Consider the following 22,013-nt stretch of genomic DNA (forward strand, 5'->3'; position numbering starts at 1 on the left):
TAATGGGGCCCTTATGTAAAGGGGGAATTGCAGTGCGGATTTTTATTTGAAATTTTGCACATTTTGTGGATTATCTCTTAGTTACCATTTTGCACAATGTGCATAACATAACCATATTTCTGCGCTCTTAGCACGCACTCAAAAAAAAGAAAGTTACGATAGCGCAGATGTGTGGCGCCAAATGAAGTTAGGGTGACTTCTGTAATATGGGAAACCGGTGAACTCTCTGACCTCCGCATCTGTCTGCCCGCCCTGACGTCACACCGTTACAGGAGCGCACAGTGAGAGAAAGCGCACCCGGGGCTTTGCGCCATCTACGCCTGCGTCTGTATTCCTCCTCCTCGCTTTAAAACGCTCACGTGCAGTACAAAAGGAGGAGAGAGAGAGAGAGAAGCGCCTGTCTCGCAACTCCAGCGTTAAACAGTACCGTGTCCCTTTAAAAACGTCTGACAAAAAAGCCCATATGATCCCTGAGCTCCAATCACCAATTCCTTCTGCAAAAGCAGCCTCTGCATTTTTGTCTGTCTGAATGCTACAGCAGCACGGGGGGGAAAAGATTCAGGATAAGGCAAAAAAAAAAAAAACAAACTGGAGAAATGTGACAATCCAACGGTCATTTTCATGGCGAGGGGGAAACTGGTGCGAAAGGAGTTATTCTGGGACTCCTTTGAGCCTCGAAACGCTGGATCAAAATGGTAGGCTACAGAGCAGAGCTGCATTTTTGTTTATTTTTTTCCCTCTCTCCCTCTCTCTCTGTCCCTTCTTGATCTCTTGCAAATTTGAGCTACTTAGCAGGCCGATCAAACTTGCCACACTTGCGCGTCGTCGCGATCCCCTACAGCTGGCTGTCACACGCGTGTTTCGTGCTTTGTATCGTTTGCGGTGAAGTTTGTAACTTGCCGACATGGCACAAGTTGAGGGGGCTGGTGGTGGCGGTGTGGGGGGTGGATCGAAGCAGACCCCCTCTGAAAGAATGCGATGGCTACAATAGCCACATTGATGCGGAGAAGGAGTTAAATTCCTTCATATCGGACGCTTCTGCAAAGCACTCAGGTCGTGACTGGTGCGAGTGAAAGTGCCACCTTTCCCTTCCTTCTCCAAGCGAGCCAGACAGCCGGTGCAGGACAAGTTAGCGAGGCTTTCATGAGAGATGCCGCTCTTCTCGTCTCCATAACTTTATTTTGATTGCGGCTGACACTCAAGTAGAGGTGAAAAGAGGTGGAGATGGAAAACATCACCAGTGAGATCTGATAGAAGAAGCTGCCTGGTTATAAATAAATTAATAACGCAAACAAAGTCCAGCTGAAGCAGAAAATGTGCAATATTTTATTGGCTTGTGACGAGTTTTCTAGGCTGCTGCATGAGGTCAGTCGCTTTAGGGAGACGACTGATTCGTATTTGTACTGACTAATGCTCTCCTCATCCTCTTGTCAGCGTGGATAAGTTGTGTTTTCCTCCACGCGTTAGCAGATCGGAGGGTGATTGTGACGGAGAGGCTGAGTTGTGGGAATAGAGGCCGACAGTACAGAGGCAGACAGTCCGCTCTGTCTCCAGGGTCATTTTAGGATGCCTCATTAGGAAAGCATGTGGAGCTTGATGCAGCGGTGGAGTAATCCCAGTACGCGTTCACATCTGGAGGCTTGGGTTAATATCTGGGTCAGGTCAGCGGGGTTAGCCCTGGTGCTCGCTGGGTGGCTTCTGGTGGAAGCAAAGAGGGTGAGGGAGGTCTGATTGATGTTGTATTTATGTTCTACTTGTTTATTTTATTTTTTTCTCGTTTTTTTCTTTGCAAGTGCAGAAGAATAAACTGAGGTCAAGTGCACAGTGCACAGTGTGCATGGCGAATGCAATGCACCAGAGATCAGACAAAGTGAATCTTTTAACTGTTTTGGTGATTATTTCATAAATTAGATTGTTGATATATCCAAGGGGGGTTAATCTGGGTTTATGTTGATTTTAATCAATACCGAATGGCTGGATTACACAAAGGGTTTAGCAGCAAAGACAACAGGTGCCCACGGTATCATGGGGCCCATGGACCAGATCCTCACTATGCAATTGTCTCTTAACATTATTATAAAGTCGCTCAGATGACCAGAAATAGAAAAATAACTCAGTGGAAGGAGCAAAAAGTGAAAACAACAATAACAAAAGCTACACCTTTGGGACAAAATGTGTAAGGTGACACACGACAGATGGAAACAATCAACAGGGACTTTCAAAATTAGTACAGAGACACAGTAATAAATAAAAGATTGAAAGTGACCACAAAGATTAGTTGAAAGGGGAAAAAAAGAGACAGAACTCAACCACAGAGGGACATAAAACATCCTAAAAAAAGATGCAAAATACAAAAACGAATGGTCGCAAGAGGTGCAAAGCTACCGCAAAGTGATCTTTAACCTGTTGAGGTGCAGTGGTTAGTGCTGTCACCTCACAGCAAGAGGCTTCTGGGTACTATCCTGCTCGTTTGGCTTGGCTGCGATGCTTCTGAGTGCAGCTTGCGTGCTCTCCTTATGCCTGCGCTGAGTTTTGTTTGGTTCTGCTTCTTTTTCTCCCACAGTTCAAAGGCGTGCATGTCAGACTAGCTGCTGATTGTTAATTTGCGTGTCCAGCGTGCACTCTTGCTCCCTTCCCATCTCAGCCTAGTTAGGCTTCAGCTCCACCCCGACAGGTTTACTGTTGAAAATGAATGGCTGGAGTCTTTTTTCCCCATGTAGTTTGCACTGAGGGGGGACGTTTGCATGGAGATCCTCCTATTCAAATGAAAAGACTTTATTTGGCTTTTTTGTCTTCATTTATTGTGAAAATGTAAATCTGCCTTAGTTTCGCACACACTAAAGACACTTATACTGTACGTTTCTGGCCCTGTGATACAGTTTGGCCTCAGTCAGCATTGTGAGGTCCTAAGCAGCTCCTTCTCTATCCTCCCAGGGTGCTGTGAGTTTTTACGTAACTGCCTATTCAGGGCATTCTTGCCCACCCTTGACTTTGAGGCTTCACTGTCTCTGGGTGCTGAGTGAGAGAGCTGTCTTTAGTCTTTGTGACAAGTGCAGTCATTCCCCGAGACCCAGCAACAAACTCCCGCGGACTTCTCCGCTCTCTTGGAAACTCGGAGCATGCTGTAGGTGCTGCTAATTTATGCCCCTGAGATTAAGAACAGTGGACAAGGCTGCGCAGACAGCAAGGTCAAACTCACTGGGCTTATGTAAGGTTTCCTTTGTTCTCGTTGGTTCAAGTGGCACCAGCTTGCTTGAAGTACACTCAGGTTGTTGTTTTATTTTTTTACGTTTTCAAATAAAGATGTGGATTTATTCATTCTCAGCAGTGCCACCCAGTGTTGTTGTCTTTGTATCCAAGGGGGGAAAGTTACTCTAATTTAACACTATGGCATTAAAAAAAAAAGAAAAAGACATTGAACTCCATTATCAAAGAAGCCAGACAGCTTTTTATTTTCCTAATGCTTGATATGAGGATTTCTATTAGCCTTTCATTGTCAGGCATTTAAAGATATTAAGAGAGTTTAAAACGGAGCGGGCTTCTAAAGTGTTCTTATAGCTTTTAGCAAAATTCAGGTCAGCGAGAGAGACTTAGGAGAAGCTTTAGTACAGATGAGTTTTTGTGCTGTTTTCAGACACTTGCCAAGCAGAGAAGAAGGGATCCTTGATCTAGCAGTCATAAAAATGTGTCATAGACATAGATTAATGTTTGGATTTTGAATGGGAATGACATCATTATCCGTTTTAGCTGCTTATCTGTATTAAGAGTAGTATAAATAATGAAAATAATAATGCACAGAACTGATTTGAAACGAAAAAGGTCAAGTTAAATTAAAAACCTTGTGCCGCCTTAATCTAATATTTATTTATTCAGGATTAAGCCTTAAAGGAACAATTTGATGCATAAATGCATCTAGAAAAAGATAGAACTTGATTAAAGTATGAGCCATGAGATGGTGAGCTGAAGTTAGGCCAAAAGCGTGAACTTTTACCGGCATCATCAGGGAATCGCATCATTGTTCTCACCGGTGGCCTCACAAATCCATGTTTGAGACCCTGAACTAACTTCTTGCTAGATGTAGCTTTATATAAAAACAAGCATATGTTTTCTTATCTTACAAAGCAAATGTGTACATTTGCGAAATGCGTTAACTGTACTGCTGCTGGTGTTCCTTTAAGATTGCATTCATTATTTCCCTGCTGTCCACTTATTGGTTGCAGCTATAGAAAGCTGATGCTCCTACTCTACCTTTTTTTCCCCCTCCTTCTCTGTCCTCTCTGACCTTCTCATCAAACACATGCACGCACGCGCATTTTTGCCACAGCAGAGAGATTCCTGTGATAAGGAGCTCTTTAGAGGTTTGTGTTTGCCTCCTCTCTTTTTGTGTCATGCTATGAAAGGGATAATGAAGATATCAGAGTTTCAGCCTGTGTAATAACCCTCGGGTATGTCTGCACCTGCTCTCTGCTGCACATCAGAGTTATCTGTTGTCTCTAATAGATCACTTCAAAGGTGCATCTTTCAGCCAGTGTATCATTCACATGGACAAATTTAAATTTAGTCTCTTCGGACCTGATTTTCTTTTTTTCTTTTTTAGAAATTAAAATATCTCTGCAGTTTTTTGGGGTTTTTAGGTGCCACAGGTATTTGGCGTCACATCCCTGCGTGTATACACGCATGTGCACCCGTGTCGTGCACATGCGTGCGCGGTGCTGGCTTGGCAACAGCGTGTTATGACTCCAGTGGGGCGGTGGTGTGCGAACCATTGTAACGTGTGTGCGAGGAGGAGATGCCAGCACCACAGGCCCCTCTCTTGGCCGGGGTTCCTGACTCAGCGCTTCCTCTCCCAGCTCATTGGCCCAGACACAAACTTCCTGGCAGAGCTTCAGTGCGGACACTCTAACCTCATCACCCCACCTCCCCCCCTTTCACCCAGCTCCTTTGATTATCCCAACCGCTCGTCATCTCAGTTCCAAGCCACCGGCGGTTGATGTCTTCTTTCAGCGTCGCTTCTGATTGGGCGATGCAAGCACTGTCTCCAGCCTCCTCCAAACTGATAAAACCCGTCATCGACCAGTTCTCAAAGGACTGGCCGCTAAAAGGACTTTGCAAATCGTGCGGCCGAGGCAATCCCGCTCACGCTGTCAAATTTTAATGTACTGTACGTTGCCAAGATGCTGCTCATGCCGTGTTCTCATCCTTATTTTTGTTTGTGCTCCCCAATTTCATGCTCGGGTAAACGCATATCAGTTGTAGATTGGCTTGTCACCTGTGGTTGCATTAACATATAGATGGAAATGTATTTAAATCCAATCAAGGAAGCTGGTGGAGATCCACCAGGGCAAAGCTGGGGCAAGTCCAAACTGCTAGATTAGGATGAGGGAGGGAGGGTTGGGGGGGCAACAGTGTGAAGGGGAGATTGGATGTCTAGGATTAGAGCAGCATTAATGCTGATAATATTGTCTTTATTAATTGCAGCCAGCAGTGAATGCTGTGGTTAAGAAAGTTAAATGTTTTAATAGGCTAAAGGGAATAAAATAATTAGCTAAAGTGGTGGAAAGAGAAACTGAATAACCAGAAGCAAACTGTAAAGTAATTTGGAATTTACCTCATCCTATATCTGAAATCGTCTCGCTGTACATTTTACCTGAAATCTCATTTAGCTTTCAGGTTGTTGATGAAAGTCGTATAGAGTTCATTTGACTTTTTCCTCTTTGGATTTGAGGCTTCGTGCCTGCAACTAACAGTGATTCTAATTACTGAGCTTTGCACTTGGACTTTTCCAACAGAAGATCTGCTGTTCCCGCATCGGTTTGACAGAAGACATTATCCTAAAGCCGGAAATGTAAAAATACAATCATTTGTGTCTTTAATGACAAGTAAGTGAACCACTAGATAATCCATCCATCCACTTTCTGTTGCTTATGTAGGGCCATGTCACGGGGGCAACAGCCTAAGCAGAGAAGCCCAGTCCTCTCCCTCCTCCAGCTCATCCGGGGAATACCAAAGCGTTCCTTGGCCTGCCGAAAAATTTAATCCCTCCGGCCTACCCCTGGGCGCCTTTCTCATATTAAAACATGCCCAGCACACCTCACCAAGAAGGCATCCTCGTCAGACCCAAGGTTATTAAAGTGAACTAAAACTAAACGAAAAACTAAAACTAGATGTGAAAAACCTAAAATAAACTCAAATTAAAACCAGGTTTTTGAATAAAAACTGAAATGATTTTGTGAACTTGTAAAACTACCTAAACTAATTATTAAAAATATAGAGAAAAATATATTTAGTTTTGTTACAGCTTGCCTGTTGAGGCATTGATGAACATGTTTATTGAGACTGGAAGACTCCAAGACTGTGATTCATCTGCTTTCAAAAAGTTTTTCTTGTAATACCTGTGGCTGAGACACATGCAAAAACAATTAAAAGACTAAAACTAACGCTGAGACTAATAAAGACTAAACTAAAAACTAAACTGAATTACGACATACACAGATGCAAGCAAATATTTAATAAAAGGTAAACTGAGGAGCTGGCTGAGGAAGGCTGTTCCACAGGTTGGTCGCAACAACCTCAGGAGAGCGATCATGTGGTTTTAAAATCAGAGCGAGGGGAAGTCAGGAGACCCTGGTTAGATCGGAGAGACTGTCTGTAATGATAAGGTCTTAAAGGCCTGTCTGTGTAGAGCTTTATCTTTAGTAACAGGATTTTAAAGTGGATTTTGAATTTCACTGGAAGTCAGTGAAGAGATGCAGGAGTAGGTATAAGTTCCAGATGACTGAATGACAGAAAAGGTTTGTTTTTTTGCAATATTTCTTAAGTGAAGGAAACAAAAGTGGGCAAGCCAAAGGCGTAGGCCCTGCCGGTCCAATCCCCGGCTATTTAGTTTGACTCCTCCACCCATGGATGAATATTCTAATAACCTCAAATCACTGCAGGATCTGCTGATGAGACCTACCACACAGTTCAGGTGAATGTTGAGCCATTCATCTGCCTCAGCTCAGACGTGTTATTTGGATGTCTGGTGTGAATAACTCTCTTGGGGTCATTCCACAGCATCTCTATTAGGTTAAAGTCTTGGCTCTGACTGGGCCTCTCCAAAAGGTAGATTTTTAATTTGGTATATTAACTCGTGCGCCTCATCCATCTTCTGTTGAGCTTCAGTGGGCAGGCAGCGACCCTGATATTATTATGCAAGATACCTTGATAGACTTGGCGGCCCTGAAAACCTCTATGCTCCCTCCATCGTAGTTCACTCTGGGACTGTGTTCATGTTTGTAATTAAGCTGTATCCGGCGCTGGATGTTCTTCGCGAACAGCTCGTTTCATTAGCCCTCAAAACATTTTCTCAGCAGAGTTTAGGAAAGAGCTGCAGCTTTCTCTGTGGTGTCCTGCCACGGACAGCGTGCCTGTTCGGTGATTTTCTCATGACATATTTACAAACAGTGTTAACTACCTCCAGTGGTTCATTTAAGTCGTTAGCTGCTTCTCTGGTCTTCTAATTCACCTCAATGAGCAATCTGCAGTATGTGTCAGCCATCTCAGCGGAGTGCCTGCTCTTGGGGAAGCTCACCCTAGAACTAAACTGATAGGATTTCTAGACACTTTGGCTGTGGTTCTGTCAATAGTTAAACTGTTCATGTGTGACCTTTACCAGCTGTATGCAAATGAGGAGTTTTTGATTGGAGCTCTTCTCGTTCAACGTTCACAGATGCTTCTTATGAGAGCTCTACCTCACGCCTCCGCTATCGTCTTGATTGTACTCCAGGTTGCTCACTCCTGACTCCAATTAGCTTGAGTTGATGTCGTTAACCTCAATGATCGCATGTTTTTCAAACCCGCTCTGTGAGTCTTTTTCGGTGTGGGCGAGAAAGTTGAAACATACTAGGGTTTGTTTTTGTTTTTTTTAAGTACTGTAACTTTATAAAAATCTGAACATGTTTTGAAAAAAGCCCCAAATTATATGTCACTGGTGTTGTTTACAACTGATGTACTCACTTTTTCTTGCCATTGCCTAGTGCGGTAACTAATGGCATCATCCGAAAGTCATAATATGCTGACTGAGGAAAGTGTTCCAGAAATTATATGCGTACTGAACAATTTTGCACTGTGCAATTACCTTGAAACACCAACCATCAGTGCCAGTACAGCCTTGCATATCGAAGCAAGAAGCAACATCATCTTCAACTGTATGATCTGCAGTAACGTCTGTGTAGGTTCTCAGTCGTCCAGGTCATGGTAACCTAAGGAGCTTGGAAGGAAAACCGACTGGACTTCTTCAAAAAACTTAAAAAGAAGTCCCGTCATTGGTTCTGCCATGACGGGTCATCAGAGTCTTATTACCAAATACACTGTTTAATTTCTCCATACCAACAAATCATATATAATCAGATATTCACTGGCAAGCAAGGATTCTGCCCAGACCCTACACCCCTGCTGGACTGTATATATAAAACTCTTGTGTTATTGCCCGTCTAGTCTGGACAGATGTGGGCAGATACTTTTGCACTTATTCTGTTTTAGCTACACAGTGAGTCAGTAGCTCTCCATTGATAAATTCCGACATTATGGCCCTCATCTTCTATGTTGAAGCCTCTGGGCTTAACATTTCTTCTGGTGGACACCCTGCACTGTGAGTAATCTTACACATTTGGATGTCTTTGTAAGCTGTTGCTACATTTGGAGCTTTGGTCCTACCAGAAGAAACTTTGCAATTTAAACATCATGCTCACTCTTCATTCCTTAAATCTCCAAGAGTTGTCTTCAGCAGTGGAGCGCTACTCCAATGCTTTCTCTTGCTTTCTTTTCTACGAGTTAATGCTGATGTTTTTATCTTCCTGTCATGTTGGACTTGGGGCCAGCTCGATGCTACGTTGACTTTGCGCACCGTCTTGTGTTGCACAAAAGTATGGCTGGGCCCCATTTTAACTTCCACTGATATCTCAGTGCCCAGCTCGGTACCTTAGTGTTTTGGAGACAAAGTCATAGTGGTTTGTTCTTCTTCTTTTGAAAGCTTTACTTAAGTTAGAAAATTTGTAGCTATTTTTAGTTTCCAGTAAGTTCTCTTAAGGCACTTCCATAACCAGGATTCATAAGCAGTCTGTGGTTCATAGTTGTAGTGTTACCATTAACTGTCAGAGTTTTCATTGGAGGACAATTGTATTTGTATTTTTTAAGTATTGCCCTGCAGTTTGGTAGAATGGTTGGAATCGTTTTTGGCTTTGAGTTTGTAAAATCGCAATTTAACACCTTCATCTTCTATTGTTCTGTAAATGTGGTTGGAAAACAGCTTATAGGTGCATTACTAACACTACCAATCTTTCCTTAGATTTGACAGTTTCTGTAGTTTCCATGCGCAGGTATCATAAAAAGCTTTAAAAGAATAAAGATTGTTTTTTTGTTTTATATATTGCGTACTGAGAGTAGTTTTTAATATTCTGATATTTCTGACCACAAAGCTGTTTGATTGTTTATGATGGCTGATTTTGACTTTTTCCCAATCTGCCTACACTCACAACTAGTTTTCTGGATTATATACATAATCCCTTAGTCTACTATCACAAGGTATAACTGTCAGCCTTAATACCATTATTATCCGATAAACAGCGCCTGCCTGGAGAGTATTAAACTCCACTTTAATGTGGCTGTGCATGTGACCGTGCCGTATGTGTGACCTTAGCAATGAGCTACCCGCTGCTGTGGCTTCCCCTTTAGTCATTGAACACTGATTTTTATTTGCATTTTTTATCATAGTACTGTAACGATCACCACAGGGCTTGTTAAACGCAAGACCTTGTCACTTGTGCTATTATCAGTCTGGCTCATTTGTGCAAGAGCAACACGTCTGATGAAGGGATAGCGGGAGTCCGGTTATAGTCGAGCCTCACCTTTATTTCTGCAGTGTCGTCACCTATGCCAAATTTCTTTACTTCCTGTTTACTGAGGTAGGAGCAAATGCATGTTTACAATGAAGGAATGCATGCATAGAGTTGCGGGCTCATGGTTGGATGTGCTCATGCATCCGCTACTGTATATTCTTCTGTCTCAAGGTCAGCGGCAGGTCGCTGTGCTGATTGGATTTAGAGAGCAGAGGAGGGAGTGCAGACTGCAGACAGACGTGATATCTTCTACACAAGGATAAATTACAAGACAGCAGGCCCACGGCACAGACATGTAAAAGGCCCAAACCACTCCCAAAGAGCCGTACACCAGAGAATAACATTCATTTTTGTGCGTCTTTGTGATTCATTGGTGGTTTGCAGCTATTTTGTTGGGTGATCATTTTAATCATTTGGCTTCCCATATGGTTATTTTGCATCAGTAGTTGTTCTGTGCCCCTTTGTTGTTGTTTGAAGTGTATTTATTAACAAAAAGACACAGCTTTAAAGTTTTAGGCTTCAGATAAGGTCCACAACTTCAGGTCTTAGGGGTCCTAACAGTGGACTGCGCCTTGGGGTCTGAAAAAAAAAGCCAATACTAAAATGCCGTAAACCTGAATTCTTTCTCGTGGTCAGTAGGGGGCATTCTCTGTTGAAGCTTGTTTTCTGCCACTGAGACAAAATAAGGAAAGCGCAATCAATAACTCGAAATTTCAAGTTGGGTATCTCAAACTTTTGAGTTAATAAGCTCTGCCAATCAGAGCTTCCTGATTGGCAGAGCTTATTATCGTTGCTAACAAGTAAAGCTTCCGGGAAAGCTTCCTTCCTTGTTGGCTGGAAACAGAAGGCACAGATGCAGGCACACTCAAAATCAGGTAGTGGCAGCACCAGTGAGCTACCAGTGTAGTGCAAACATGAACAAATTGGCGCCAGATTCTCCAGCTTTGAGTGCCTTCTAGCAAAGGATAACTTCACAAAAGATGTGAAATCATTGTGTTCATGTCGAACTGTTGCTAAAGTCTTCTTTAGCAACAGTTCGACTGCTAAAGACTGCTAAAGTCTTCTGCCTTCTGCTGCAGAGTAACAACAAAATGTGTAACTTCACAGAGTTTCCTGATTGATAGAGTTAAAGGAGCTAACTTGATTGCAAAAATCTGATTGCAAACATAAGCGTCGTATTGAAATCTCTGGGAAAATTACTCTCACCTAAGTTGGTACACATCCACACTAAAAAGTCTCCCAGTAAATTGGCTCACTTGCTTGTTTTAAGTCTTATTGATTACAATGCGATATTTTTTTTGTTAAATCGTGGTTCTTGGTGGCAGTCATAAGACAATAAAGCAGGGTTTGCTATAGGGTGGGGCAACTTGTAAATAAAAAGCAACTGTACGAGCGAGCGGTTTCTCTCGGTTTTATCGACTCCACGCTTGTGCAGAAACAGGAACTCATGAATGAATGGGTGATACAGTGGCTACTTCCATCTTTTTATACAGTTTGTGTTGGTAGACCTATTCAATAATCTATCCACAAGCTGACAGTTTTGCAGGCGACTTTCTGTCCGTACTTTCCACGTATCACGAGCAGATTTCACCAGAGGATTAAGCCCTGCCAGGATATTCGCCCAGAGAGTCAGAATTCACCTCTCCTGATCAGCATCTCTGGGACTAAACCTGTTGTTTGGCGTCAGCAGCAGGGACCGGTCTGGTGAGCACACAGAGGACACAGTGTCAGTCATTACCCTGATGACTTTTTAATGGCTGTCTGATTGGACTCTGCCAGAAATGACATGCCCTTGTCCCGTTCTGTTTGGTTTTGTTTACTCGTGAGCTGATTATTTTCCCGCCACGTACAAGCGCTCTGACGTTACTGGGAGACTGAACTTGCTGCTAAAAAGTGGGTGATCCGTCTGTGGGGAGTTTATAATCAGGCCTGTCATGCTATGCTCCCGACTGACGATGACTCAGGGATAAGAGTGTAGGGGGTGGGCACTGCTCTCCTGCCATCTCCGTGCCAGTGAGTGAGATCTGGCCTGACACTGTGCCCACTCTCCTTCCTCTAGGTGTCAGTCACGTCGAGTTGTGCGCCGGACCCCTCAGCAGGAAGCCTGGCTGTGAAGAGGGCTGCTGAGTGTGCTTTTTAGTGCAGGTTGATGTGCTCTGCGGGTGGAAGTGGCAGAGCACATCAACCTGCACTGGCAGATCTCCTGCATCCCTGATGCTCATGTACAAATGGAAAGACTTCACCGTGCTTATGGAGAGTTTGGCATGCACTTATTTGTAGATCCCTTCAATGAGCTTTTTGTGAGATTTGTAGTGAAATCCTGCTGAGATTAGCAGAAACACTCTAAATCATTGTCATTGGCAGCAGCTTTGTGATCTGATGAATTATATCTCTGTTATTTGAATTAGGGCCACGTTAAAATGTCAAAAACATCAAAAACACAATCACATTTCACATTGTTTTTTTGATTTGTTTGTTTTTTGTTCTTTTAGGTCAAGATAAAATCCAAAACTGATAATTTCAGGTGGCCAGGATCACATTTTGCGTATGGACACTTGTGTTTTTGTAGGAGTAATTTCTGTTGTTCAACAGTTGTTTGTGGCCCGGCTCACACTTGATCTGTTTGTCTCAGTCACTGTTATTTGAAGTACATGAATCATGCAATACAGTGTCAAAGAGATGCCAGATAGCTTTCTCGAGGCGTTACTGCAGAGTGAGACAAAGTGAGAGTGCAGTTAACTTTGATTTTGGATTTTATTTCTACAAAGAAGGTCTGTGCCGCACCCTGGAGCTCTTTATTTTGTGTGTGAGTCGGACTGGAAAAACGTCCTCTGGCACTTTCTCCAAGTCTGCAGATTAAAGTTATTTAGCATTTTAATATGAATATGATTTTAATGTTGTACTGGGACAAAAACTGCAAGTAATCATGTATTGTGTCAATTATGGTTCTTAAAAAGAGACAAATTGCACAAAAAATTGCGATCCAGCATCCAGCTGCACATGAGATGAGGTAGTATCATCACATTTAAAATGCTGGAACATCAAGTTTTTCCTTTTTTTATGCTGTGAAAATTCTCAAACAGTCAGTTATTATTTCTTAGCTGTTGATCAATTTTCTGTTGATTTCTTTTCTTCCAATTCGTGTCTGAAACACTGACAAAAAAGTAATGACCATCTACAAATAGATTGTCTAAGGCAACAGTAATATTCCCATTGAAAATAAATGCTCAATAATATCCTGTGCTAATACAGTCACCAGCCACTTCAGCTCCTTGTAAACACAAATATCTAATCTGCCAGGGACATGGCAGTATCCTTGTGTCTTTAGGCGTGCAGACATGGTCAAGACGACCTGCTGACGTTCAAACTGAGCATGAGAATGAGGAGGAAAGGTGATTAAAGTGACTCTGAATGTGACACAGCTGTTGTTGGTCTGAGTATTTCAGAAACTGCTGATTGGCTGGGATTTTCCCACACGGCCATCTCTATTGTTTGCAGAGAATTGCCTAAAAAAGACAAAATATCCAGTGAGGCACAGTTAACTGCTAATATCTAATCAGCCAATCACATGGCAGCAGCCCAGCATATTTAGGCATGCAGACATGGACAACATGAGCTTTAAACTAAGAAGTTTGGACAGAAAAATTCCAAAAATTAGGAAATATTCTGGGAGCGGCGACTCTCTTGGAGAAAACGCCTTGTTGAGACATAGGTCAGAGGAGACTCCTTCGAGCTGATAGGGAGGCAACAGTAACTCAAATAACCGCTTGTTACAAACAAGATACACAGAAGAGCATCTCTGAACACACAACCTTGAAGCTGCAGCACACTGGAGCACTCAGCTGAGAACAGGAAACTAGAATTTGCAAGGGTATAACTAAAATTGGTGATTGATCGGCCCAAACCAGTACCAGTAAGGTGTACCTAATAAAGAGTCCAGAGACTACATGTGTATTGAATTGTATGTAATTTTGCAAAGCTATCTTTACATGCTTATTACTAATGTGAGCCACAGCGCTCAGACATGGTTGTGATTTAACTGGTGAAGCAGGTATTCAGTAAGATAATACAATAACAGATACACAGTAGTGGTCATTTTTGCTCTAGCCGGCTCTAGCCAGACTAGTCCCTTTTGAAACGATGAAGAAGCTGATGTAAGAGGACACTGAGTTCAGTCGAAGCAGTGTGTGGGCAGACTGAGAGAAAGCTTTAACCCCCTGCAGTGTTTTCCCCCTGGGACTCCCTCCTGCCTGAATACAACCTGCCCTCCCTCGCACTATTGATGCATCCGTGACTCGGTGCTATGCTCTGACATTGGCCCCTGCTAATGGCTCACCGGTCAGCAAGCAAACAAGACAGCCAGGGTAGATGTTGTTTGCCTCTCTCCTCGTAATTCAAGGTGTGTGTGCAAAACACTGACTGAATTATGTAGATTTTGTAGATGTTAAAAGGGGTGAACAACACTGAGTTTTACTGGGGATACGGATTAAGACATGCATGCGCTCCCCCTGCTAGTGGCCTCGCGATCGTTTTTAACAGATAAACATCTGCGTTGCCTGAATCGGACTGGGGAACCTTTAAAATGGCAGCTCTGCAGAGGTCACGGAGCAGTCGCAGCCTGTAGTCAGACCGCGCAGTGATCGAGACTTTATAGAGCAGTAAATCCACCCAGACTATCCGTGAAAAGGTGTGGGAGAGAAGGAGCATTCTCACCAGAGAAAGTCAGATTAGAAAGAAGGGTTTCATCCTCACGCTCAGCTCTGTCTGGCTCAGGTCCAGCTGCCGAGGCGCTGCCAAGAGCAGACCATCGGCTCTGACGTGGCTGAGCCGGGTGAGGATTCAGCACTTCTGATTTTTTTTAATCACTTTGACTGACGTATTAACTGTGGGCTTGACTTGCACCTTAGAGTCTGACTTCTGTATGAAGATAATTAAAGCAACACTAATTCGACAACAATAATTGGTTTTTAAAACAATGCTCTCGTGAAAGATGCAGGCACCTTTTGGTCCAACGTGACCCAGTTCCTATTCCATCACCTCTTTATCAAAATTAAATTAATGATAAAGAAGTTTAAAACCACCAGTTTCTATTAAAGCATTGCTACTGGCAGTTTGACACATGCACACATACTTGGGTGAATTATGTTTTCTTTAATACAGCTTCCCATTATGACCATTAAACAGTAGCTGGCTGTGGATTTGTATAATCTGTTGCCTTTCAGATTTTGACATTTACAGTCATTCTAAATCCTCCATCAGGTCAATTAGTGTAATGTTTAAATGGGAAGTACAGTGAAATAATACGTGTACAATAACAGTACCCCAAGTAAGTCTTCAGTGGATGGAGTGTTACCTTATTAACCTATGGCAACAACAAAAAACATGCTTTATTGCTTCTATGGGACTAAAATGCATCAGTCCTGAGAGCAACCTTGCAAAAGACAGACCTGCTAAGGCATGGGTGGGATAATAATTTTCCCAAGGGGCCACATGAGAAACTAGGAATGTTGTGGAGGTGTGCATCAATGAGCTAAACTCATTATTAATACTATCTCTTTATAAGCTTATTGATGCGGCCCTCCACAACAGTGCCAGTTTCTCATGTGGCCCCCGGGGAACATGAAAAGTCCACCCCTGTGCAAAGACCTCTACAGTGCAAAAGGATCCTCTCAGATTGTTGTGTTTGGCAGAAGATGAAATAAGCTGCGTGTAAAGGGTGCGCAGAGCTTTGATTGAAGCCGGTTTAAATGACGCCTCGTGTTGGGCGCGTCAGTAAATCCCCCTGGCGGTGTGTTTTTCGCAGGTCAGGCCACATATGAATAATGTATTGGGAGACATCTGACTGAGAGGCTGGTTAAAGGTGGCACTCTCTCTAATGACAGCAAACAAGCTCTCTCACTGACATTTCCAAGGAAAGGAGTGAGACGGAGAGAAAAGGGGGGTGAGCGAGGGAGCTAATGGCAGACAGCGATCAGGGGAGTCAGATGAGTCTTTCAATTCAAAGCACTCAGTGAATTTGTTTGGATACAGTGTGTTGAAATGTGACATCCACGGCAGTCGTGTCGTAACTACAGCTATTGGCAGATAGATTAAATCATTTAAAAGCATCTGTCAAGATGAAAATAATGGATTTGTTCACTGATTTAAACCTCTCTGTCATCTAGGAACTTTTAATAAAACATGTAGACATCCACCTGCAGAATGATGAAGTTATGCACAACCAGTTACTACAGATGAAAGACTTTATCACTAGTAGCTAGCTAGGTAAATTATACCAACTCCTTGAGTTGGCTAGGATCTCTTTTTGACTTTCTAGTGTTTTGTTTTGGGATTAACGGTTATGAAAGCGGTGAAACAAATCTCCATGGTGCCTTGTTACCTCCCACCTGGGCTGACCTGCTGCCATAATTACTGCTGTTAAGGTTTCCTTTTATTACTAATAGAATATGATAGGAAGTTAAGGAGGTGTTGTAAACGTGCAGCAGCTCAGTGCTTAAAGAAAACAGAGATGGTGAATCAACATTTGGTCAGACCACCTTTATTCTTCAACACAGCCTGAATTCTGTTAGGGAATCTTTGTTGTCATTTCTTTAAGTAGTTCCAGGAATGAACTCATTCAGATTTTTACTGACAGCTTTCTAAGCTCTTCTTCTTCTGTTGGCTGCCTTTTCTCCTGATTCCTGTCAAAATGATCCTACACTGCTTCAATAATGTTGAGATCAGAGCTCTGGGGAGGTCAATCCATGCCTGATCATGTTGCATTGTGTGTTTTTTATTGCACTGGCAGTACAATCAAACCTTAAATGTACATTTGGAGGCTACTTAAAGATGGACCACAGACCTTAAAAGAGTAGCTTGGTCTTCTGCTATATTGACGGCCACATTTTTAGCCAGATGAGTGTAAGTATAAATAAAATGCACATATAAATGCACACATTAGTCCATAATATCTCATTCAACATTTTAAAGCAAGTGCACATTCTATGTAACAAACCTAAGCGGTCGTACGCTCACTTAGAATCTTGTTTTTGTGAATCAATGTGGAAAACGGTATGTTCTGCCTTATAATTCAAAATATAGTTATAGAGAATAAACGCAATCTTTAAATTAAAAGATGCTGTTGGTTCTTTTATTTTCAGTCGTGGATGTATTTGAATGTATTGGTGCTCCTCTTCTAGAATTTAATCTTTGACCACATTGTCCTGTTTGAATCCCAGAAGAAGAAGCAGATCGTTATCACCATAGGAACATAACTTCCAGTCTGCAACTTATACTTGATCTGATTAAGGCTGCTGCGTTTTGCCCTTGGGCGATGTCTGTAGCCTTGCATGGAGAGAGATAACCCGATCTCCTCTCCTCTAGCTCAGAGTCCAATTTAGCAGCTCAAAACTATGAATAAATCTAACACTCCATAATTGAATTCTTCAAACAGAGCAGATTTTCAAGGTTAGGCCCCAATGCAAATCCATTTTTCAGGCTGCACAATGAAAAGTCATTTTCAATGATCTTAGGAATAAAATATGTCGTGAAGCAAGGAAAACAAAGTACTTAGATATATTTTTACAATAAAGGAGACGCACAAACATTGTAGGAGACATGAAGTGTGATTCATGCCCATTAAAAGTCTGTCTGTTACTTAAATACCATAGTTGTTATTGTCTGACAATGAAATGCATTATGAATAAAATTTATTTCTATCTTTTCTTTGTTACATGTTGCGCTCTGCACATGCAGCTGAAAATACTCAAAAATGAGAGGTGTAGAAGTGTAATTAGGGCTTGCCGCTGTATCGTCTCTGGCAGTGTGTTAACCAAAACAAGGCTTGTATCAATACTTATCCTATTCTACCTTCAAAAGGTGCCCTGAATTATAATTTCCATTAATTGTTTGGAGGGTTAGTTAGTATTTATTCAGCATGGTTTCCCTAATTATTTCTCCGGACGTGTTTTGTCGTGTGCATAATTCGTCATTCCTCTGGGACAGTGTTGTGAGTGGGTGTGCTGAGAGAGCCGGCTAATAGGGGGGAAATGGCATTGAATACCAATGCACAGAGCAGTCAGTCCTTGCAGAAGAGGCCAGACACTCTGTTTGTGTTTGTTGTGTTCGGCTGTGTGTGCGCGCGCATTTCTGCTGTCTTTGCATGGATGCACATCACATATCCGTGTGTGTTAGAGTGTGTGCGCGGTGTTTGCTGTTCTGTCCCCACTCACATCCCGTCTGGATCGAAACCCTGCCCTTCCTGTGCTAAAATAAACCCACCTTGGGAAGTTGAGGACCTTGCACAGAGTGCTGAGTGTTACACCTTTTGATTTTTCACTGACTTGTGTCTTGCTTCTTAGATGCAGTGGTTGAATTTGTGCCATACATCACAGTAAAAACATAAAAGTTTATTTCAGCATAATTGTAGCTCTTGTTACTTCTTATTTTGAGAGAGATCATTTGGCCAAAAACGTCCATTTATTATGGTTTATCTACATTTAAAACAGGGGTGTCAAACTCAAATACACAGTGGGCCAAAATTCAAAACTGGAACAAAGTCGCGGGCTAACATTAATATTTATTGAAAAAAAAAATCTTCCTCTAGATATAAGAATTAATCTTTTCTTATGGACTCAAACAAGTTTTGCTGAAAAACTGAATATGGAACAAGCAAAGCTTAATACTAAACAATATATATATATTAGCTGTATAATACCAGTAGGCCAGCTCTAATAGTAATTTGGTATGGCTTCGCGGGCCAAATATAATTAGGCTGCGGGCCAAATTTGACACCTATGATTTAAAACATCTACCAGTACCAAATACAAGAGCATTTATCTGCTCAGATCATTTGCCCTCTATGTTTGTATATGTTTTTACAACTCAATAAGAAAATACACCCAATGAACTGATGAAGTGACCTATCGCTACATTTCAAAAACTGTCTCAACCTTGAGTTTTAAACGATCCCATTAATGATTGACTTTGAGTTCTGCGGGTGAGGAGATGCTCGTATTGATCCTCTAAAAGGAGAAACCGTCTGTCAGAGGAGGTTTTATGAAAACACAAACACAAATCCCTATTGAGCCAGCCTAAGTTACAGAGGCCTCACGGGGTTTCTCCACACCACTGAGCAATCCAGCAGCCTTTCTAAAGTTACCTTAGCGAACACAACTCAGCATATTTGCATAGGGAAACCTGGGCACTTAAAGGACTTGTCCTTCTTGGCTTAAATCCACAATTGTATGTTAACTGAGCAGACTCAGATTAAGGTAATGTATTATGATGAAAAGCTCCAGAACAGTAACTGAAGGGGACACTGTCGTGGTAGTTTTGATGGTGAAGTTTAAAGAGCTTCTTTACTATAATATTTATTGGCTTTTGAATGATTATGACACATTTTTCTGTCTCACTTCTTCCTTTCACTTTCTCTTACAGCTCATAGTGGAGAAAACAACAGACTTCCCCTCTGCTGAGTTCTCTCTAGTGGAGGATGTGGCTCTGCACTTTACCTGTTTGATGGACAGGCTGAATGAGCAGCGCCTCTTCCAGCCTGACCTGTGTGACGTTGACATTGTTCTTGTGCGTCAGCACAGCACCTTTCCGGCCCACAAGGGTGTGCTGGCAGCTTACAGCCCTTTCTTCCACTCGCTTTTTGCCCAAAGCAAACAGCTGCGGCGGGTGGACCTGTCGCTGGATGCCCTGACCTCTCAGGGCCTTCAGCAAATCCTCAACTTCATTTACACCTCCAAACTGCTGGTGAGCAGCCGCACTGTCCGCGACGTGCTCAACGCCGCTACCCTGCTTCAGATGAGCGACATCGCAGCCTCCTGTCACGACCTTATCAGCAGCCACTCGCTGAGAACCACCTGCACAGATATGGCCAATCAAGAAGGGCATGCCAGCAGTGAGCCAGCTTCTGTAGCAATGCCCCCCAGCCAGATGTACCGTGAGATCAAACAGGAGTCAGAGCTCGGCAGGGTGTACACGAGAGAAGGAAACAGCCCTTTTTCTGTCAGAGTAGAAGAGACAGGCAAGACGGCTTCTCAGGCAAAGCAGTACTACCAGAAGGAAGAAGGCTCGGGAAGCGGGGTCGGCACAGGTGTGGCTAGTTTGTGTAAAGTGGAAGGAAATGGAGAGGAGTCAAAGACAGCAGATGGCCACGCCTCCTTCAACAGAGATCAGATCATCGTCGAAGTCAACCTTAATAACCAGACTCTTAACGTCTCAAAGGGATCAGAGGGCAAATCGGCCACTTCTACAGAGACTTCCACCATGTTTGGCCGCTGCCGTAACAACCAGCAAGATTCAGAGGGCGATGAGGATAATGAAGTGGAGAACGATGATACAGATGGAGAAGAGGATGTGGAAGATTTGAAGAGGGGTGACATATTGGGGCAAAGTAGTGAAGAGGAAGATGAGGAGGAGGATGAAGAAGAAGAGGAAAACACCCTCAACATTCCAGGCTTGGAGCAGCCAGCCATGATGGATCGACCTCGTCGGGGCACCAGAGCCTTGGCTATGGCTGGTACCACTGCCTCTCTGCGGCAGACGCTTGTAGAGGCCACACTGGCCAACCAGCGGCAGGGTGGGAAGAGGGCGTTGGACCCGGAGGGCCTGGGCCAAAAAGTGAGGCTGGAGGAGAAGCAACATTACCCATGTAAAAAGTGTCCTCGCATCTTCAACAATCGCTGGTATCTAGAAAAACACATGAACGTCACTCACAACCGCATGCAAATCTGCAATAACTGCGGAAAACGCTTCCTGCTAGAAAGCGAGCTGCTGCTGCATCAACAGACTGACTGTGAGAAAAGCATCCAGGTACGATTAAACCATAATCATTGTATAACTTATATGCTTGGGGACTATGTCTTTCAGCTAACATAATATAGATCTATGAGAATTGTTTTGGGCAGTCCAGGTGTCCGATCCCGGACAAGCCCCCATTATTATGCTAGGTCTAGCTCAAATACATTAAAGTTAATTGAAAAGATAAGTCAATAGGATGAAAAAGTGGTACAAGTGACCTCAAAGGTGCTGCAGAGTGGACAGAGAGAAAGGCAGGGAAGGACACATAAACAAGGAATCTACCTATATAAGCTCAGCCAACAAGCTAGCAAAGGTGCTTGCCCATCAGATTGGAGTTTGGAAAACTAAACACGTAAATAAAGCAGGATGTAACACCAATAACTAACCTTAAAACTCGTTACTTCCTGGCAGTGCTAGCTACAGTTGTCAAGTTATATGTTTTGCAAACACTACATGGGTAAAAAAAAAAAAAAACCCTAAAAGACACTATTTTTAATAAATTAAGGTTTAGCTAGAGGTGTGAAGCCAAACCTATGTGTTCTTTGAATCAGTTAAACTAAATATGACTTTTGTTTGTGGTTATTATACCTGATTTTTGTCAGTCTTTTTTGTAAGACAGCCCTCACTTCACACCAGAACTGTTCCTTTACGTCCTAGCAGTGCTACCTGTTCTGACATCAGTTTTATTTTAGGAAGTTGTTTTATAGAAAATAAAATAAACTGTCTTTTAATGCATAATTGTTATTTTGTTTCTAATTAATATATGCATAATTGCAATCACTAAAACCAGTTGGAGTCAGTAACTCAGTCAAATGGCAGTCAGTAATAATCAGTTCTGATATGTCTCACTACCTCCACTATTACCCCTCGGCACCGAGCAGCTGGACTCCTGCTGTGGTTTTGAAGATCATTTGCTTCTTTAATCTAGTGACTCTAATTGCTTTTTTGCTACAGTGCATGCTCAAGTGTCTGTATAAACACACACACACCTGGATTGTATTTGTAAAGAGTGTTCCAGATCACAATCTCTTCAATATCTCATCCCCAAGTAAATTCCAGTAATCATTCCATGCTCGCTCTCTCTTGTTTCTTCAAGTGTGTGACCTGTGGCAAAGCCTTCAAGAAGCTGTGGTCGTTGCACGAGCACAACAAGATCGTCCATGGCTACGCCGAGAAGAAGTTCTCCTGCGAGATATGTGAGAAGAAGTTTTACACGATGGCCCATGTCAGGAAGCACATGGTCGGTGAGTGACAGTAAAATCAACTATCCCGGTTGATCACTTTGTTCCCGTGTGTTTCTTTAGGCTTCCTTTTTCCACATCCCACTGATTGTTTGGCAGGATTTGTTGT

The 22,013-nt window shown here is 42.7% G+C and overlaps 1 protein-coding gene across 1 annotated transcript in view; it reads left to right on the forward strand.

Moving 5' to 3' along the window:
- Nucleotides 1-433: 433 nt before the first annotated feature.
- Nucleotides 434-22,013, forward strand: part of zbtb47b (zinc finger and BTB domain containing 47b) — a 31,218-nt gene continuing 9,638 nt past the window's right edge. Inside the window, exons 1-3 of the mRNA XM_084939366.1 lie at nt 434-695; nt 19,293-20,675; nt 21,760-21,907. Of these exons, the coding sequence (XP_084795492.1) occupies nt 693-695; nt 19,293-20,675; nt 21,760-21,907 (1,534 nt within the window). The 5' untranslated portion in view covers nt 434-692. The remainder of the gene's footprint in view (nt 696-19,292; nt 20,676-21,759; nt 21,908-22,013) is intronic.

Source organism: Perissodus microlepis, chromosome 9 (genome assembly GCF_051167445.1).
Source record: "Perissodus microlepis isolate ML-2025 ecotype Zambia chromosome 9, ASM5116744v1, whole genome shotgun sequence".
NCBI lineage: Eukaryota > Metazoa > Chordata > Actinopteri > Cichliformes > Cichlidae > Perissodus > Perissodus microlepis.